We start from the raw sequence: 22074 nt of genomic DNA, 5'->3' as shown, positions 1-22074 counted from the left end.
CTCCTATAGCCTCGAAGCTCTTCGAACATCATAGGCGTGGTTTGCGCTAAACGTAGTGTAACGCAAACCACGCAAACGTAGTGTAACGTAGTGAGGAACGTGGCAACATTCATACGCTCGAACTCACCGAAGTGTGCTTAGAAATGCTTCGCATTTAAAACATATCTTGTATTTCAGGAGGAAGGTTTTGAGTTGTTCTTGTTCGCGCGTAGTAAGTTTCGGATTAAGGTCGAAAGCCGGTTGAGGCGCTGGCGTCGTCGTAGTGCATTCGGCAGAATCCATGATGGCGGAAACGTTGCTGGCTTCGAGTATTTCTTCGATGTATGCAACCATCGTACATTTGCTCACGTGCTTATACTCGTTGCTGAAGTTCATGAGCATCACTCTTGCGTTACCTCCCCGCAGCTCAGCTATTCCTCTGACGAAGCAAATTTCGTGGTTGATCAACAGGTGTTCGTCGCCTTCAACGAAACCTTGCATATCTGTTGATTCTTGAGTGCCGATGAAAATGCTGACGCTGGAGCGAGGAGGAATGGTGACTTGGTCTTCCAGCACATTCAAAGCGTATACCTCCCCGACGGCGTGTGCGGCGGCAGAGCTTTTTCAGTGGATAGCGTTACTGCCTCAGATCTTAGGTCGATGACGGCGCCGTGTTGACTCAAGAAGTCCCTCCCAAGTATCACATCCCTGGAGCAGTGCTGTAGAATCAGAAAGCTGGCGGTATAAGTCCGGTTATTGATGGTGATTCTTGTTATGCAAGCCCCAGCCGGCGTTATTACATGATCCCCAGTGGTCCTGATTTCAGGGCCTTGCCAAGCAGTCTTCGCTTTCTTTAACTTCGCCGCGAAAGGCCCACTGACGACGGAATAGTCGGCCCCAGTGTCGACGAGAGCGGTGACGTTGTGGCCGTCGGATATTACGTCGAGGTCACTGGTTCGTCATCATGCGTTGCGGTTGGGTCGTGGCGTTGGATTACGGCTACATCTAATCGGTCCACTGCTTCCACGTTGCGTCATGACGTCTTCTGTCGGCTGCGAAAGTTCGACGTCAAGACCCTTTACGTCTTGCGTCGGGTGCTTTCGATTAGGTCGCGGCGTCGTCATCGGCGGCGGATCTTCAGCGGTTCGTCGTACAGCTTTAGGAAAGGAACGTGGCAGTATTTATGATTTTTTTCACAGATTCGCACTATACCTATTTTTGACGCAGCTTCTGTATTGCGTTACTTTGCAGGTGGACTGGGGGGGAGTTACACAGGTGGTAGCCTCAGATGCTAGTGCATTATTATTTGATGTAACCGATGTTTCGGGAGAGGGGGGGGGGGGGGGTCTGGTTTGTCGAAAGCGATCAGCAGTATAGCATAGAGGAAAATATACTGGCAAAGAAGGCAATAAGAATAAATTTTTGTTAGGGTATTAAAAAGTAGCAGTGGCGTAACTCAGTTATGCCAGGGTGTGCGTAGCGAGAGGTATGCTTAATGCTATTATTAAGCTTGGTTCTGTGTAGGGTCACGTTTCTTGAGGGGAGCGGTTTGTTCTTCCTTCGTCTCCTCGGCTCACTGCGTTATTCCGGTTTCGTTCTGACGATGAAGCATGTCTTCTTTCTGTCTATCTGACTCACTTTCCATATCTGCCACCAATTGGAAGTTCACCGGGAGCGAGGAAAAAGAAAGAATATGAGAATGCCCTAATTATTTCGTTCGAATGTGAGACCGTGCGTGAAAACAATAAACACTTGTGAGCGTCAGTTTTAGAAAAAATAAAGCTCTAAATAGCTACCCTGATCACGCTTTGTGTGTCTGGTTACGAAGGGTTTTAGATACAAAGACGGGCCCATTCGCAAGGTCGTGGTTAAGCAAGCAAAGAAAGTACGTTCTGATCTACTTTTGATATGTAACAAGGAAATTGTAATAATTGGCTTCTGTCGTATAAAATGGACAGTTTGTGGTAATTGGTTAAAGATGAACTATACTACCTTGCTGTATTTAATAAGATACTTGGTAACTTGTTACAGAACGTTTACTTCCGTATACAAAGGGGGTACTCCACTGATGTATACTTATTTGGGTCTAATGAAGGAATGGCCGTGCAGCTTATACCACTAACGATATTGCTTGCTATTGTAGGTCAGTCACAGGCTTAAGCGGCGTATCTATAAATGCACGAAACAGTCACTGAAAAAATTTCGGATGAGCACGGGACCGGACTTTCAAAACACCGACCTCTTGCTTCAGCGTGATGCATTATACTATTCGGCCGCTAACGCGTACATCCTCCAGCATACCAACTGCGAGCTATTGACATGCACCAGTTACGGCTAGTGGTTCGTAAATATTCGAAGTGCTTCATCTTGGCAGAGGCTTGTTCACTATCATACGGGAGGTTGCACACAGAGACAAATGACGCTCTTGCATTACATGACATCATCACATCTGTCTTTCGGTGAAAAAGTAGTAAAATCGTAGTAGGTATGCGCATATTTTGTCCGTACTTTGAGCCAGGCGGCGTGGTCTTCCACGCTCGGGCACTTATCTTTCGAGGGGCTTCAATGGTTCGGTATTACGTTGGCTCATGTGCTTTTATAACAAAAAGATAAAATATAGAATAACTGCCAGTTGGACATGCTGGTGTAAGTTCTTTTTAAAACAAGCGCCAAAAGTACAATCACTCGTCCTGTGTCCTTTTTGAAAGTTTTCATTTTTTGGCGCTTGTTTCATGATAAAAAATAGAATCGCACAAACAAAATAGGACACAAGGACTAGTTTCGTCGGAAAGCTCGTCACATGGCTCGAAACCACGCTATAGACCACACTAAGGCTACTTTGCTCGCTTCTGCAGCCGCATTTAGGATATTATACCGTCTCCAGCCCTCTTTTTTTTTGCACGACATTCTAGTTCTTGCTGTCAAACTTATTGTTTTTTTTTGTTGCAGAAAAAAAACTATGCCTCCTTTTCCTTCGCATCCGTTCTATGCGTGGCGCCGAGGCGTGACGGCTGCTGTCAAACGGAAAACATGTCATCATCATCACCCCGCCGTCCGCTTACTTTACGCCGTCCGATATTGCAATGGTAATCGGTCCACACACGTGACCAACACGATGACAAACGTTTCAAGTACTCAATACATTGGCTTCTAACTTGACACTAAAATAGCGCGAGACGTCTCACTGGCAAGGTCGTTTACACTTGCGGCGGCGATTTGTGTTTTACCAGAGGCAGTTTATCATCCAATGCGCACAGAAATACCGCGCCATTGTGGATGACACGCAGCTTTTGACAACGCAGCTTGTGAAGTCTGGGGAGTCTGGCGGCGTCTGCAAAAACGAGAGTGCGTAGGCGCCACAAGCATTGTGTGAAGCCCAATACCCTTTATAAAGCACGTGTGATGGAAAATGAAATACAGTGCAAGGAGAGAACAAAGCAAAGGGAATAGATAGCGAGTGGTGGAGAAGGAAGTTGGAGCCTGGAGTGGGAGAGAGTATGGTCTGGTAAAACGAGGAGTGTGGAGGGAATGAGCCAGAGAGTATAGAAAGGAAGTGGGTAATTGCGAAACGTGTACTACGCGCGGAGAGGAAGAGACTAGAGAAGAGAGAAGAGGAGGAGGATATATGAATAATGACAGTAAAATTTCTTAACGAGGCGGGATTCGAAGCCAGATATCAAAGTCTGAAGGCACGCATTGTATCTTTCTCGGCGATCTAGGTGCGGAACCATAAAAAAGAAGTATTTATGAGTGCCACGTGATCGTGGTGCTCATAAACAAAACAGAGTGCCAGAAAAATAAAAGTAAATTAACAAGTATGGGAAAAGACAGGCATAAGTAAATTAAAAGCGAGAGGTAGATAGGAGATCAAACAAAGATAAACAAATAGAAGGAAAGATATAGTGAAATATCGAGACAAACATTTTCTGGGCATAGCTGCTCCTCCCTATGCTAGTGTGGTTAAATGTAGGCCTTAAGTCACTAACGTTAGGCTAGCCTTGGCTGGTAGATTAAGGAAGGTGTCCCTTCTTATAATTTCGTGCGCTTTATCAGTTTTCGAAATGTAACACAAGCTGTCCAGTCTGATGCACTACTTGATGATAGACAAAAATGGTGGTTGCATGAAGCACCAGCCCAGCTATGCAGCCGAATATTAAGTTTTTACGCGTGACCATAAGAGCTGTCATGATGGCGGCGACGAGAAACGATCGATTCATGCTCCGCATTGTTCCGCTCTACACAGCAGTACACGACACTGTACACATCTGAACGAAGTTCTGCATATCACGTCACAAAGTGGGGGCAATATTGATTCTAAATTAACACTCATGTACGTCACTCATGTGAGTCACTGTAAGTCACTAAGAAGAGAGCAGAGTGGATTAGGAAACAAACGGGGGTTAAGGATATCATAGCTGAAATCAAGAAGAAGAAATGGACATGTGCTGGGCATGTAGCGCGTAGACAGGATAACCGCTGGTCGTTAAGGGTGACTAACTGGATTCCCAGAGAAGGCAAGCGGGTTAGGGGGAGACAGAAGGTTAGGCGGGATGATGAAATGAAGAAGTTCGCGGGTATTAAATGGCAGCAGCGAGCACAGGACCGGGTTAACTGGCGGAACATAGGAGAGGCCTTTGTCCTGCATTGGACGTAGTCAGGCTGATGATGATGAAGTCACTCTACAACCTAAATTGCGTACGCAGATCGCCAAACTGCATATGTACAGGTTTTTTCTGTATAGTAACCCGCCGCGGTGGACTAGTGGCTAAGGTACTCAGTTTCTGACCAGCAGGTCACGGTATTAAATCCCACCCGCGGCGGCGGCATTTTCGATGAAAGCGAGAATAATTGAGGCCCGTTTTCTTGGATGTAAGTGCACGTTAAAGAACCCCACGTGGTCGAAATTTGCGGAGCCTTTCAATACGGCGTTTCTCACAATAATGTCGTGGTTTTCTGACGTTAAACTTAAACAATTATTATCATATTTCTGTAAAATATTTTTAGATACCACTGACATACCCAGCGATGATTCTAAGCAAGCGATACTTGTTATATTTTTTAGATAGTTCAACAGGAAGGATATAACAAGGACCTGAATGCATTTATTTTAGAAACTTGCCGAAAGAATGTCAAAATCTAAAGACTTATAGCTTAAAATACTTACGTAAGCAAAGCTGCTGGCACTTGTGTTCCGAAGTAAACTTGTTTTCATTACCTCCACAGCCACCGTAAATGAACATTTTACATTTTTGCTTTCTAGTATCAAAATACCAAGTGGGCTGGTATGATCGGCATGGACCGGCGGCCGGGCGCTTTTCACAAATGAGTGAATTTTTCACCGTATTCGCTAAAAAAATAAAGTCAAGATCACGACACCTTAAAAGTTATAGTGCAGCAATTTTCTATGTTTGACTGAATAATTCATTTGGTTTGAGGTAGTGCATTTGTCATACCATGCTTTAAAAAAAGCAAATAAGCAGCATTGCTACTCATGAGAACGTACTCGCCAACAAGATTGGCAAAAAAGTGTATTATGCTAAAAAGTGAGGCAAGAGTGAACGATGGTCCCGGAACTAGATTCTCTTGTCGCTACTTTGAGCCGAAATATATATTGACCCTTCTTAGTACTTTTTAGATCCAGAAAAAAAATGCACCGCGGGTACATGCTGTTATAAATGCTCTGTAATGCATGCGGTACATGAATTTTATGAAAAACTAGGTATCACTAGCAAAAATTGTGTCTAGAAAGAAAGTTCGCAACGCGGTTGTGGACGTACTAAACTTGGATTGGGCTAATGTAGCTGAGAAAATGCTGTTGTGGTCGGGCTCCTTATCGCTTTTTACTTGTTACTCCTTCTTTAAGCGTCCAAACTCTGGGGCACTCATAAGTATACGCTTACGGATCTACGCACACCTAATGATACACCTCGTGTTATCATAAAGGAAGAAAGACAATGTATCTTTGCGCTTATGTAGACGCTGTTAAACACGCAGTCGTTATGAAAACTTCCTTTCGCGATCTCCGAGTAAGATGTTTTGTGGAGAAGTTGGCAGCATGCTCGTTCATTTTATCAGTACATGAATGTGTGCCGCAGTGGATAGGGGATAAATATATTAACCTTTTTGCAGCTGTCACATGTACTGCGATTACTAGCAGTGCTTGGACTCTATAGATGAACTGGCGAGTTTTTTTTTTTGCGCACTCTAACGAAAACTTTGTAAAAAGTTAGCAACTACAGCGCTCACGACCACACTGTGAACTAACGTTCTCCGCTAACGTTCTCCTACGACTGAAGTACGTGAGAGATAGTAAACTTTGTCACAACCACTCAGTGCATGACTCAACAAGGTAGGTAAGAGTGCGAGTTTGGTTCCCGACACCAGCTACTGCCTTCTGATGTGCGTGTGTGTTCCCACTTGCGTTGAGTCTGTGGCTGTATGTATACTTTACTATCTGAACACGTGTGCCAGCGGCGTATGTTCAACAGAGCTGTCGCATGAATTAGAGATCATTAATTACCATAACACGAGAATGCTGCATTGCTCTTTTTTATTTTAGTGCCCCGTTAGAGAACCCTCATCATCCAGGTATTCGAGAATTACATTATTCGAGAGCCCCAATCATGCAAGCATTCTATAACAAGTGTGGCCCCATAGCAGGGAGCCCTAGTTCCTGCAGCATTTCAGCAATAGCTAAGGTAACTTAATAACCTACATGCAGAAGTGATGTGTAGTGAACCTTTAATCAGAAAATTTTCTCTTCGAAGAGGTTTTCGCGTACGAGGTCTCGTATGAATATTGCTACAGAGTAGGCTTGAAACGGGTGCATAAATACGCATCTCTTCCATTACCGCTCATTCATCTTTGCCGAATCTCGCGAAGCTCTACTGCTATATACATGTACTTGTGAACTTTGAATTTCGATTAGTACATTCTCGTGCTACAATCTGGTAACCTGCTAGTTGGCTCTGTTGGCCCATCTGAAACGTGTTCACTCCAGGGTAAATTCATGGACAAGGGCGAAATTGTTGCCCAGTAGAATGTTTTCGAAACACTTTCTTTTAGCCATAACAGCTTACGCTCTTGGTTCTTTTCCAAACGTATCCTGTGGTGTACTTCTAGTTTACCGAGCAATCATGAAAGTCCTCTTAAAAATAGAAATGAATAGTTCTGGTCAAGGTTAAGAATTAAACTCCAAGCTTGAAGAGATGGCAAATATTTGGACATAGTGTGTAGCTTGAGCCGACGTTCCGACAAGCTGTCTTGTTTTCGTCGGGAATACATACTGGATGATTATGATTTCGGGAAATTATTTTGCTTGGGATAAGGCACATTTTACTACCAGTATAACCATGGTCGGTGACAACCTAAGAATAAAAATAAAATCACAAGCACCGCCCCGAAAACTGCGAGTCACCAGCCATTAATTTATCTGAAAAAGTCTTGCTATGTGGCTTCTGTTGCAACCATAAATACTTTTCGGCTGCTAATACAAATATTACGCCCAATAATATTTACACAAGTTCAACGTCCTTGCTTGAAGAACTGTGTTTGGCAGAGAGGGATGTCGAAATCTTCGCGGATATTGCGAAAAAAGTCAACGTTTATTTACCAATAACCAGTGGCACCTACTTGTGTCTTCACAAGAAAACCACCGATGTGAAATGCGCGAACGGTACTTGGCGTCCCACAAATGATCAAATGTGATTTGACGGCAATTTTCTCGCGGTGGCAAAAGTATGGCTGTAGGTGGAGCTTATATTTATTCTCAGGTTGTAACCGACTATAATGAAGCCTGGTTGATTTTCTTGACAGAAATATCTCAAATATGTCAGATTGTTTCAGCCATAGAGCTTTCCAATATAAACTGGAGGGGACTCGGGCGTTGCGATCGCTCAGAAAACATGGGAGTGATGAGTAGTACACAATTTTGTCCAGTTTTCGTGCGCGAGGGCTTTGACTGAGCTTGTGGCTTTTTTGTTAAGTTTTTGTTTTGTTTTCAATAAAAGAAAGGACCCTTGTGAACTTTGCGAGCGGATTTAAGTATGCGAGCCTAAAAAACAAAGGTTGAGAAAAGCTACTGCTGGTTGTCGCTTTGTTACTTAGCAGCTCTACGCCACACGAAAGCAAAGAAACCAGACAAACGAAAATGAAAAAATTCATGAACTACTCATCATTCCCGTGCTGGCTGAAGCACCTTGCGCTGCAGTTCCTATAAACACTGTTGCCAGACTTCCCCGAAGTGTATGTAAAAGAAGCTGTATGGTTTTGGCACCTGGTGGAGAAGATCTGAACCACACGCTTCTTCATACGTGGTCTCTGAGGTCCGCTTTCATGGCAGACCAACCGCAAACTTGACCTTAATAATGCGTCAAGGCACACTAACGCGGATGCGTGAGTGCCAGTATACATAGCAGGCACCTAAGTCAAGTTGTATGGTCGGCTAGTAACTCTTTTTCAAAAAAATTCGTTCCGTTCTTCTACAGACTAGGCTGGAAACATACGGACGACATTGTAATCATTTCAATATTTCTATCATTTACACCCCTCCACATCTTTGTGTGTGCAGGCTAAAACAGAAAGTGCTGGCTGAAGCATAAATGCAATTTTTTTGTGTGTTAAAAATGCAGGAACCCCTTTACCCAGCTTTGTGGTGTTCTTCTGTGCATATGAAATGATGGGCCCATTTTGCCGTTTTGCAGTCAGTGAGTCATTGTTGATTTCCGCTAGAAATAGATGCACAATTTTAAATAAATATGACAAGACAATACAGATATCACCATAAAAAAGTCACAAGAAAAGGCCTAATGCATTAGTTTTTTTCTGGCAAAGTAATTGAAAGCAAGCATGATCACTCGCCTCTGCAGCAGATTGACCGTAAAGTATAAAAACACAAGGAAAACAATCCCATATTGTGAATGGCCTGATTAATCTTCATGTTCAAGATGTGAGGTGTGCCATAAAAACAATTTGAGAGCATGAAAAAGTTCGTTACAACAAAAAAATCACATAGACAATACAGAGCTTTTCAAATTTAGGCTTGCAATTTATACGGCTTTGTCAGCAATACTAACTTGTGGGAATGTGCTGGTATTTTATGATTTGTTCATAAACTGAAAATGTATGACCACCTAATTTTGAACCAGTAAAGTAATTGATGTGGTTACGTATATATAGAATAACATTTTTTTGCAAGCCTCTCGTTAACAAAAAGAAAAAGAGAGCGTACCGATATCACAATTTCGTTAGCAGCCCTTTATAAATCACTACATATTTTGGCAATGTTGTCTCATTTACACATAAAAAGTTAATTTGCCTAATTTTGATTGATACTCCATTTGCGGTCATACCTAGCCCACAGACGTATGTGATGGAGGTTTGACTGGTGGATAAAATTAGAGAAAGTACAGTAGCTGTCAGCAACTTAATTACAAGTCATGTTAGTTGGTGGCATTATCACAATAAAGAAGCTCTCAATTAATATTTGTTGAGTATTTTGTTTGCTAGTGTGTGCTAATAGGAGAACTTCAATTTGCTGCATAATTTCAAATCTTCCACAGTTGCACGCGATATTGTCAGCAAGAACGAATACTTGCTGGGAATACAAGCACAAAAGTTTTACTTCCTTCTTTATTGTAAATTGATTATTTTAAAAGACCCTAAATATGCTTTGGAATTTAAACTAGCACAATAAATCTAAGACAAACAACGCACAAATATAGACTATAAATCTCGCGATACGTATCATCAAATCAGAATGTTTCGCATCTAAAGGAATTTTTCAATTTATTTCGTTTTCAAGACTTATATTTAAAGTCAATTATAGGTATGTATTTCGCACTAATCTTGACTATGAATTAAGATATCCCTCATTCCCTAAACGTGTGCAACTGCCTGTGCTATCGTTCCCTGCTGAGACACACCATGGGAGCGCACGGCCAAGCACAATAAGGGTGTACAGTTGTGTATAAATCGTAACATGCTTCTATGTTTTTAGGTGAGAGTATGGCTGGTTGTTCGAGCGCGCATCGCCTTCACTTACCTTCACGCTCACCTAGGTGTCATGTTTTGATGATATCAGCTTGAGAACTGAGAACTTAGAGAGTGAAAGCGATCAAATGTGGGCGATGTGCAGTTGCGGAAAGAGCCAAGCTCACTCTCGATAACTTGAAATGTGCCAGAATAGGCGCCACCATTCAACCTATAGGAGCAGGTGCGGCTAAGCGCTCGCGGGGTGTAGCTCATAACGAGCGTGAGAGTGCATACCAGCACGGAGTCATTTCGAGGGATGGATTAAAGAAGCGAATTTGCCTCAGTTATGGTGGTGGCTTTATTGTTGGGTCAAGTGCTTTGAAAGGGACGTTCGATATCACCTACTGAAAGAAATCCAAGTGGCCGAAACAGCCTCCAAAACTTAAGGTCTGGTAGCCATCCGACAAAGACTGGCCATAGTGAAGCCCGTCTCCCGACAACGTACCTTGAACCTAGCAATGACATTCAAGAAAGTGTTTTTTTTTGTCTTTGCGATTGAGTGGGAGCTTCTATGTGTTGAAGTTAATGCAGTCATTATGGCAGAATTAAGAGTCTCGTAATTACCGCTACGTATATAGCCAACTTGAGGAAGTCTGAGCAGAGCTCGCATATGATGGCCATAAAATCGATATATCTTGAGGTACCATTATCTCCGTATGCGGATCAGTTGAGTAGGCCAAAGTATACTTACATGATTGCTGGTATTCAGCATTCTGCCTGATAAGAAACAGTCATGCGGGGACATCCTGCGCTTGCAGCGTGTTCGCAATAAAATGAGTGGAGCTGAGTGTTGTTAAGAATGCCTTATGTGCCTCAAAGACTAGCAAACACTCTATAGAAGTATAAAGAAAAAACGTTCTTGGGGAAACACCTTATATCGAAAACAAAAGTAAGCAGCAGTGTACCGCGCTGGAGGAGTGGTATACCGTGTTCGGCTGCTGACCTTAAGGTCGCGGGTTCGATTCCAGCCGTGGCGGTCGCACTTCGATGTAGGCGAAATGGCAGAGGCCCATGTACTGTGTGATGTGAGCGCACGTTAAGGAACACCAGATGGCCGAAATTTCCGGAGCCCTTCAATACGGCGTCTCTCATAATCATGTCAAGGTTTCGACACTAATACCCGAGGCATTATTAGTAAAATTTAGCAGCAAAGTCAAATTTAAGGTGAAAAAAGTTTCATGTGATCACCCACCTGTAGCGCATATCGCGCTGGCGATGAGCACACACCTTAGAAGCATCACTCAGTTATCGCAAATCGCTTCTTCGGAATCCCGCAAGGTGGCGAAATGGTTAAGAAAGGGCAATGCGTTGTTCTCGGAATGGCGCTTTACCCTAGGTTATGTCCCCGGACCAGAAAAAATGTTGTTGAAACTGAGAAGCTTTCTTTCTGAAACATCCACTTGGATTTCCTGGTGCCTTAGTTACACAAACAGATGGCTCTCCGTTCTCTCTTTTTACTATCACTCTTATCTTGAGGATCCACTGCTTTCTGTGCACTGCCAACTTTCAGAGCCACATATGCATGATTATGCACGCAGAAAGCACCTAATGAGACCAAACGGCAAAGGTTATTCATCACTCTTATTTTAATTGTCTTCATTCACATAGTTCCAGCATGTAAAGTAGTCTTGCAGAATAACCAGCTGTACGCGAAATTATCACATCTATTATACAACGGCGCAGTGTCAATACGTCGATTTCGCATGAGCTGAGAAATGATTCAGTAGTGTTTCTATTCTATGGTGTGGAAGGCACGTGGAAAAGAGTCTGCTATGTGATCAACGACTTCTGTTGTAAGGAAGCGGTTAATAAAACTGTATTTAATAGTAACCGTATTAGGCTTTCTTGACACACCTTTATTCATCATTATCTTTAGTACCGAGTACAGCTTCAAATAAATGTCACTGCATATCATGTCTCAATGCTGAACTCTGATCATATATCAAAACTTCAAAAAATATTGGTAGGAATAAATTTTTTGAAAATGGACCACTGTTCTCATGATGCTTGCTTGGCAACTTCACACAAACACTGAAGCATAGTTCACATTTTTGTTTACTAAAGTTTATGCTCTAATGACTAGGAGGCCTAGAAAGATTTCTTAGTAAATGGAATTTACTAAGGAAGCTGTTAACCTTGAGTGACTGGTGCCTTTTGCAAAACGCATGATTGCATTTACTCTGGCAAGCTGTATTGGACACAACTGCTAAATCTTCGGTTATTTCTTTGTAATTGCTAGATGCCACGTAACCACGTCGTGCACAGCCACTCCAACCATTTGCGTATAGCCAGAAGTGGCTGAAGACCCCCTTCCTCAAATGATTTACACTTTTCATGCCACCTCCCTTGAATACAATTCTGGCTATTCTTGTGGATAGCACTTCTTTTAACCTTCTGTTTTGGCTAGCATAAGTTACGCTTCAGTGAACCGGAAGCCTGCAGGAAATGAATAAAGTGAGAATAGTGCTACGTTGCTATCGCATGAAGAATGAACCATTCTGTGATCAGAAGATGAGGAAGAACACTGGTTTGCTCGTTCTGTGTGCTGCGCTCCGATTTTATCGGTGTATATACACTGCCAAATAGTCACGTCCCGTCTGATTTTACGTAACATATTTGTGGTGGACGTGCTGGTCCTTCCCTGTACCCATCACGAAGCTCCGCAGCGGCCGCATCATCATTCCTACCATGTCACAGGTTCAAGGTACATCGTCTTCACCATACGCCTCTTCTGTGACTCCTACCTACGTTGCCCTGCTCGTGATCCTGGCGTATTTTCCGGACAGGATGGCCTTGACGTTGACAAGTGGCTCAACGTGTATGAACGGATCAGCGCCAGCTATAGGTGGGACCCAACACTCATGCTTGCAAACGTGCTTTTATACCCTGATGGTCCTCCACGGGTGTGGTTCGAGACACACGAAGCTGTCATTACGAGCTGGGACGCTTTCAAGGAGAAGATCCGTGACCTTTTTGGAACACCACTGCAGGACAGATAACTGCACGAAATCAGTTGGCTACTCGGGCACAGACGTCTACCGAATCCTACATCGCGTATATTCACGACGTCATCACCCTTTGCTTCCAGGTTGACGAACACATGCCCGAGCCTGAGAAGGCATCGAATGTGCTCAAAGTCATCGCCGACGATGCGTTCAACCTGCTTGTATTCACTAACGTCACCACCATCAACGAAGTCATCAAAGAGTGCCGGCGGTTTGAACACGCCAAGAGCCGCCGTATATCACGCAGAGATTCACACGACTGGCCAACACGGCCGCAACTTCATCGTGTGAAGCTGCTCGCCAACCACCCACCTTTGACCACGTCACCCGAATTGTTCGTCGGGAGCTTGAAGCTACCTGTCAAGCTCCCATTCAACAGCCTGTTTGTACAACTCAAGCCACTGACCCATAACACCCATCGGTAGCTTTAATTCAAGCAGTGGTTCGATAATCTCAGTCTTCAGTCAGCGTGTCCCGTGACTCACCTTGAAGTACGCCCAAACCCCTTAAAGTAACACTCGCCGATCTCCTCCATCGTTGCCCTTCCGGAACCCTACGCAATGGCGAACCCCTGACGACCAGCCGATCTGTTTTCCTGTCATCAACATGGACATAATTCTCGTTATTGCCGTCACCACAGGTCCAACCCACTACGTCAGAGGTACCCTATTTATATTCGCTCTACCACTTATGGACGTCTAGACGCTACACCGTCCAACTTTTGCTCACCGCCTCCTCACGAGCGTCTTCCCACTGACGCCCTTCTTCCGGTCGCCGCTATGCCACCAATCCCGCTCTCCGCCACATCGGCACTTTTCCTCGCCGAGCATCTCTGGACGATCGCAGCAGGAAAACTAGATAATGCAGCTTACGGAGGTGAAGTTGCAATACCACTGATATTGTCAAGCACCGAATCAACACTGGTGACTTTGCGCCCATCCACAGTCAGCCTTACCACGGGTCCGCATCAGAACGAGCAGTGATTCAGAAGGAAGTGGACAACATGCTATTCAAAGACATAATCGAACCATCGTCAAGCCCTTGGGCATCTCCAGTGGTCTTGGTAAAGAAGAAAGACGGCTCCTGGCATTTCTGTATTGATTATCGGCACCTCAACAAAATAACCAATAAAGACGTGTATCCGCTTCCACGTATTGACGACGCACTTGACTGTCTTCATGGCGCCACCTTTTTTTTCATCCCTCGACCTCTGATCCAGCTACTCACAAATTGCTGTAGACGAAATGGATCGTGAGAAAACTGCATTCGTTACCCCCGACGGCCTTTACCAGTTCAACGTCATGCCGTTTGGTCTCTGTAACGCCCCAGCAACCTTCGAGAAAATGATGGACACGCTGCTTCAATGGGCGACGTGCTTGTGTTACTTAAATGACGTGATTATTTTCTCACCCACCTTCGCCACACACCTTGAACGTCTTTCGACCATTCTATCGACATTCCGACATGTCGGCCTCCAGCTAAATTCCTCGAAGTGCCGCTTCGGTCTTCGTCAAATTACTGTGCTGGGCCACCTTGTTGACGCTTCCGGTGTACCACCAGACCCGGCTAAAGCACGCACAGTAACAAACTTTCCCGTTCCGCGCTCTATCCTTGATGGTCGCAGTTTTATGGGCCTATGCTCTTACTTTCACCGGTTCGTAAAAGACTTTTCGGCACACGCACGTCCACTCACAGACCTTCCTAAACATGGCGTCCCGTTTTGTTGGGGTCCTCTTCAAGCTGACACTTTCTCTCGACTAATCACCGTTCTAACGATACCAGCGATACTTGCACATTTTGACCCAAATGCTCCTACAGAAGTGCGGACAGACGCTAGCGGTCACGGCATCGGCGCAGTTTTGGCCCGAACTCAGCGGGGCACTGATCGTGTAATTGCATACGCAAGTCGTCTCCTTTCAAAGTTGGAGCGTAACTACTATATAACTGAACGAGAATGCCTTGCCCTTGTGTGGGCAGTATGGAAATTTCGCCCTTACTTGTATGGCCACCTGTTCCTTGTCGTGACAGATCATTACGCCCTCTGTTGGCTTTCTTCACTGAAAGACCCTTCTGGACGACTTGGTCGTTGGGCGTTGCGTCTTCAGGAGTACTCCTACTCAGTTGCCTACAAGTGTGGACGCCTCCATCTGGACGCCGATTGCTTGTCACGCTACCCTGTTGACCAACCGGATGAATCGGTCGGCGAGCCAGGCCCCAGCTTCATGTCCATGTCTAGGTTTCGTCAGATTGGTGATGAACAGCGTCGCGATCCTTCCTTGCGGTCACTCATTGCCCGTCTGGAATGTGACCCTAACGACGTGTCACTACGGATGTTCGTTCTCGTAAATGGCACGCTGTACCGTCGTAGCATCCAGCCAGATGAGCCTGAGCTACTTCTAGTCATGCCTAACCATCTCCGTTCAGCGGTCCTGCATGAGCTTCACGATGAACCAACTGCCGGCCACTTGGGTGTATCTCGCATGTACGACCGCATCCGGTGCCACTTCTTCTGGCGTGGACATGCGCGGTCGGTTCGACGCTACGTGGCCTCCTGCGATAAATGCCAACGTCGAAAACGACCTGCCGCACACCCTGCTAGACTCCTTCACCCGATCTCTATCCCTACCGAACCTTTCTTCCGTGTTGGTGTAGACCTCCTCGGACCGTTCCCTGAACCAAACTCTGGGAACAAGTGGGTCGCTGTTGCTACAGACTATGCGACCAGGTTTGCCATCACCAGAGCGCTCCCCACCAGCCCTGCTGCTGACGTTGCCGACTTTTTGCTTCACCATGTAATTCTACATCACGGCGCTTCTCGGCAATCGCTCACTGATCGTGGACGCGCATTTTCATCACGCGTACTCGATGACCTTTTGCGCTCTTCCTCAATGCAACACAAACTGGCCACTTCCTACCATCCTCAAACAAATGGCCTTACCGAACGCCTAAATCGCACTCTCACGGACATGCTCTCGATGTACGTCTCATCTGACCACCATGACTGGGATCTAGCGCTACTTCACGTGCCGTTCGCCTATAGTTCATCTCGTCATGATACAGCAGGTTATTGACCTTTCTATATGCTCTATGGCCGTAATCCGACCTTACCACTGGACACCCTACTACCGATTACTACACCTCCACCAAACGAATACGCACGTGATGCTATCGCTCGTGCCGACCACGCACATCAGAATGCCCGCTCTAGGCTGTTGGCTTCACAAGCAACCCAGAAGGCTCTCTACGACAGCAAGCATGTCGACGTTGACTACTCACCTGGTTTTCTAGTTCTTTTCTGGTACCCAGTTAGTCGTGTTGGATTGTCAGAGAAGTTGCTATCTCCGTACAAGGGACCTTATCGTATCATACGACGGGTAACGGACGTTACCTATGAGGTCATTCCAGTTTCCGGGACTAACGTGCCTGCAAACACCCCCAGTGACGTACTTCACGTCCGTAGGTTGAAACCATACCACTCTCCTTCTGAAGAACACGTATAAAGTGCACCGAGTCGGTGCTTTTACAAACGGAAGGTAACGCTACGTAGCTATCGCATGAAGGGTGAACTATTCTGTGATCAGAAGACGACGAAAAAGACTGGTTTGCTCACTCTGTGTGCGGCGATTTATCGGTGTAAATACACTGCGAAATAGTCTCGTCCCATCTCATTTTCCGTAACACACACACACACACACACACACACACACACACACACACACACACGCACACACACACACACACACACACACACACACACACGCACGCACACACGTACATGCATATATATATGTATTGTATATATATATATATATATATATATATATATATATATATATATATATATATATATATATATATTTATATATATATATATATACAATACATTTTTATGACAAGCTGCTAGTCTTTCATGACCATGATGGTTTATTGATATTGTGATTTTTAAAATAAATTTTCGGGATCTAAGTCATGGGATCAGCCACGTTCTTTTTGTTGACTTTGATTTCTTTCAATTATACCTAATACAAACAAAATGTCTAATAGTTGCTTTGCCTTTATTATCTTGAACTTCTAATTATCATTTTTAAGCGTACCCTTTTAGTCGCCCTTTCTTTCCGTTGTGTGAAAGTCCAGCAAAATGATATGTTTTGTATTAACTTTGCATAAATAAGTTATCATCACGTACCTGGTGGTTCCGACTGTTGATTGTTTTTGGCTCCTGAAAAGAAAGAAATGGCAGCATATCCACGGAGTGAATGATGTATAGTGGAGCGAAGCATCAGTCCGTCAATTCGTTCTTGCTTCCGTCCATTTATGCGTGCGTCTGTGTGGCCGCCCGTGCGTCCATCCACCCGTCCGGGCGTGCGTCTGTTCATGAGTCCGCCCGTTCATCTGTGTGTCCGTCCCTGCTTTCGCCCATGCATCCTATCCTGCGTCCGTCCATGCGTCCATCCATCCGTGAAGCCACCCGTGCGTCCATCCATGCATCTGTATGTGTGTCCGTTCATCCACCTATTCAACACTCCAAGTACCACCATCTCGCATCTCTTCATCATATATTCCTCATATAGAAGCACCGCCATCCAGCGGAGATTCCAAGGACTGAACGAGAGGAGGCACACGCACACTTTCTTACGGCTTGCGCTTCGTGTCTACTTCCCACCTTTAACCACCTCGAGTTCAAGGTATATACTAGTTCACTGTATTCATGGCACTGCGGCCCAACGCTCGCTATACCTTTCTAAAACCTACGAGGTTACGCCCAGCGAGCATAACGTAGGAACCCTTTGTTGTCTTGTGTGCGTTGTTGAACAATAAAAAAATTCGCAGCGTGCGCTTTAATTCAAAGCCGAATTCTCCTGTCCCTCATTCCCCCTTAGCAGCCATTGGCAAAAACATTGAGCACTATCTTTTATTGTTCAACAACGAACAGAAGAAATCTCTCAAAGGGCACCACCTTGGAGGTCAAAATGTTAAACTTGTTACACACTACTACAACAGCTACGAGGGAGGATCGGGTACCGCTATAAATAGCTTCGCCTCTAAAAAAATGACGCCTTCGTCTGCTTTTTTGAGTTGGCTGCTTGAAAGGAAGTAGAAGGTCTGGAGAGAGTTATTTGTGGAGAGCTAATATTCTGGTATGTCAAAAGGTTTCTTACTCTCAGGACTGCAATCAACAAGCTGAAAGATTAAGAATCCGACATCATTTGATCTCCAAACAAAGGAACACTGAGAGGAGCGGCCATTTTACCTACGCTTTTCAACATAGCCATGACAGGCCTTGTAAGAAAACTCAAAATATTGCCGGTCTACAGCATGCGATACATGCAGACGACATCACGGTATGAACAACTACAGGCAGCCTAGCGGAGAAAGAAGAGTTACAATATGCAGCTAGTCTTAGAGAATAATACACAATGAAACGGGGCCTTCAATGCTCAGTCCAAAAGTTGAAGCTCACTTGCTTCGCTAAGATAAAAGCACAGAGAATGAGCCCGAGTCAAAGGTTTAAAATCAGGCTCGGATGGAATATCATTCTAGAGAATGATGCCGTATGAATACAACGTATGTGGCTGCAAGATTATCAGATATGTCTGCGCACACAAAATCAACTCAAAACATTCATACAGCAGATGTCACAAATGATCTCGCATGATCTCACACAAGAAAGGAAAAGCTGAACAATTTATAAGAATGACCTACAAGACAGTTCTCTGATTACCATGGAATACCCCGCCGTGGTGGTCTAGTGAATATGGTACTCGGCTGTTGACCCACAGGTTGCGGGATCGAATCTCGGCTGCGGCGGCTGCATTTTCAATGGAGGCGAAAATGCTGTAGGCCCGTGTGCTGAGATTTGTGTGCACGTTAAAAACCTAAGCTGGTCGAAATTTTCGAAGCCTTCTGTTACGACGTCTCTCATAATCATATGGTAGTTTTGATTGATTGATTGATTTGTGGGGTTTAACGTCCCAAAACCACCATATGCACGTGAGAGACACCGTAGTGGAGGGCTCCGGAAATTTTGACCACCTGGGGTTCTTTAACGTGCACCCAAATCTGAGTAGGCGGGCCTACAACATTTCCGCCTTCATCAATGGTAGTTTTGGGAAGTTAAATCACACATATCAATCAATCAATTACCAAGGAATACCTCGAACGACAAGCTACTGGCGCTTGGTCTCCGCAACACGATCTAATACTTATCCGAGGCTAAGCAACTAGCAAAATAAAATCACCTTCTCCAGACCCCAACTGGCAGAGTAGTTCTAACAAAACTAAGGCACAAAAATTATTACAAAAACACACAAAAAACTAAAAAGGTACCACGAGAACTTAGAAAATGGTACACCGTATCCCCAATACCAAGTAACAATGATCCTACTGTGCATGCTGGGAGAAGAAAGCAAGGGCTGAATACATTGGCAAAATTACAAGATATCAGAGCACGACCAATTTCACTGATGCCACGTCTTGTCGGATCAATGCAAAGAAAAAAAATTGTGTTTAGTCTCAGAGCGTACAGGGCAAATTACAGCATTTGCTTCAATAGACTGAGCCTCAACAACAGAAGCAGAAGAAGTTCCCATGGCACTCACAATCGAAGCGACATGGACATGAAATGCTCCATTAACAATTATTACAGATTCGCAAAAAGCTTGCAAAAACTATTGAAAGGGCAAAATTCGTACATAGGCGCTCCAGATATTGCTTGGAACATGATGGGACCCCACAATAAAATGCGTGCAGACTGTGATTTGGGCATTATGGCACGCGGGCGTGATAGGAAACCTGCATGAGCATGAGGTGGCTCGAGGCTTTATAGATTACCGAGCCACTCTAGACTTTCAAATAAAGAACCATACACCCCTGCACATTTGTTTCGCAATAATCCTTAGTACTACAGGGAAAAAAGAAAGTTATATCCCCGTCCACAAAACAAGCTTAGCGCCGCAAAAACGGCTGCGCTAAAAAGATTACGGACAAACAGTTATATAAATCTGCACACTATCTACCAGATTTACCCCGCGGTGTACATGCCCGCGGTGTGGAGCCACCCCAACGCTCTTTCACATCACATGTGAGTTGCAGAGCGTGGGGAAGAGCACGACACAAATATCAAATGGGACGAAGGGGAGGCGCTCTTGTCTAGCCCAGCCCTCGTAGATCAGCTGTAATTGATTCACAGAGCTCAACGGATGACCCGTGCCGAGGGGGTCCTGTAATGGGGGCACCACCCTGCCGGACAGACCACGCTGTATACCCTGTACATTTCCTACAGGGCACTGGAGTTCTAGCCTGCTTGGTTTATGTATATAATATTCTTTAATATATGATTATTGCTTTATGGTTGCACCCAAGCGAATATATGTAACCAGGTTTAGACTATTGTATCTACTGGTATAGCGATAATGAATGTTTGTTATACCAATAAACCATGATGCATATTTCTTGCGTCTAGTAACTAGAGAGCACATGAATACATTCAGCGCATACTGTTTATCATTCTGCTGAAGAACGTGGTCCAGCAAATTCTTGTGAGGAGTGATTGGCAGATTGCTGTTGCTGAATTCTTGGCGCTTCAGTCGACTGATGAGCTAGACGGCATATTTCTTCAGTTTTGAGACCTAAGCCAGGGGAAAGAAAATGCATTCAAAACATTTGTAAAACATTTTCACAATTTAGTTTACTTACTGCATGTTTACAACCCATATTTCTAAACTATACATAATAAAGATCGTTTAGAAGTCATTTGCACGTTCAGTAAAGTAGTCGCGTCTTTGTGCGACGACAGTGGTCAGTGAGTGCTCCGTAATGTTAACACACGCACACACACTTTGAATGCACATAAAACAAAACTCGCAAATTTACGTTTGCTGTAGATGACAGTGCAGAAATAATCAAGCCCACGCTGTCTAACATTTCAAGAGTTTACTACGATGACTCTAAACCGAAGAAGTTGTACTGAAAATGAAGGTGTGATACATGACACCACTATATTGTTTAATGAGGTTGTTTATTGCTCTATACTTCGAAGTAATAACAGAAAGAATTGGTGTCCGAACGCAAGAAAAAATAAAAAAAACAAAATAGAGTACTTATTCTCATCATATCACAGTCACTTCTCAGGGAGAACACTAGCACAGAGCTCAAAGCTGCTTTGTTTATTCGGAACGAACAAGTTAAACTTCCTTGAATACGCATTTTTTAAATTTTTCTCTTGTGTAAATCTTGTGTAACAAAACCAATTCAAATAAAACCACACATCTGCAGTCAGTCCTATCCAGTGCTCTTGACAGCTTTTTTAACTACTGTTTTTATATTTGAATTCTAACTCTTTTCACTTCTGTGAGGGAAGAAAGATAATTAGTAGCAGTGTATGAACAAAACAATACATAGTGCATAAATATTTCTCCACTATTTTTATTCATTCATTCGCTTCGCCTTCTGTATTTTGCGGGCCTTTTTTCCCCCTCTGAATTGTGTTTGATCCTTTGCAATAACATTCTTTTATGTAGCTGAGTTCATTACTTGACGAGGATGATGAAAATAAAATGTTAAAGCTCTCAGGTGTGTATATAAACTCTTTTGTGGTTTCCGTGAAGTTGAATTCCCAAGGAGCTCAGAGAATCCAAGCTGACGAAGATACTAATTGCTAATTACCAAACCGAGCATCGTAAAGCTAAATTAGGCGTATATCTAGTTAGCGGTTACCCTAATAATAGTTATGACTGATTACTGTGTGCAACATCAAACTAAGCCTATCGAAGGTATTGGATGTGAAAGAATTATGCAAATAATGTCTTGTAAGGCCTAAATCAGACATCAGTCTTTCCATCAACACTTATTGCACCTAAATGAGAGCAATCAGTGTCGAATCAGTAAGGAGTAATTAGCCTCTTTTCTGACTTGGCTTTTCAGAGCTTTTGGAAACTTGACTCTGACTATTTGGTCATGATCAGATTTGCCTTAGGCCAATTTAGCTCCGATAAATGAAGGAATACCTCAAGTAACCTAATTATAGCATGACTATGCTTTTTTCAACTCATCTAGGCTC

General features: G+C 44.1%; 1 protein-coding gene across 4 annotated transcripts in view; it reads right to left on the bottom strand.

The window, feature by feature from the left end:
* LOC119167167 (amblin-like) overlaps positions 1-22074 on the bottom strand; it is a 63023-nt gene that overhangs the window by 1848 nt on the left and 39101 nt on the right. Inside the window, exons 1-3 of one of the 4 annotated variants that reach the window (XM_037418604.2) lie at positions 11204-11529; positions 8622-8705; positions 5144-5326 (exon numbers count right to left, since the gene is read on the bottom strand). In XM_037418604.2, coding sequence (XP_037274501.2) covers positions 5144-5326; positions 8622-8705; positions 11204-11249 — 313 coding nt within the window. In that variant the 5' untranslated portion in view covers positions 11250-11529. Of the gene's footprint in view, positions 1-5143; positions 5327-8621; positions 8706-11203; positions 11530-20497; positions 20645-22074 lie in introns of those variants that run through there. The other 3 variants (XM_075865610.1, XM_075865613.1, XM_075865611.1) reach the window with 3 other exon arrangements.

Source organism: Rhipicephalus microplus, chromosome 6 (assembly GCF_043290135.1).
Source record: "Rhipicephalus microplus isolate Deutch F79 chromosome 6, USDA_Rmic, whole genome shotgun sequence".
Taxonomy (NCBI): domain Eukaryota; kingdom Metazoa; phylum Arthropoda; class Arachnida; order Ixodida; family Ixodidae; genus Rhipicephalus; species Rhipicephalus microplus.
Note: the sequence above shows the minus strand (reverse complement) of the source record. Positions and strands in the feature narration are given on the sequence as shown.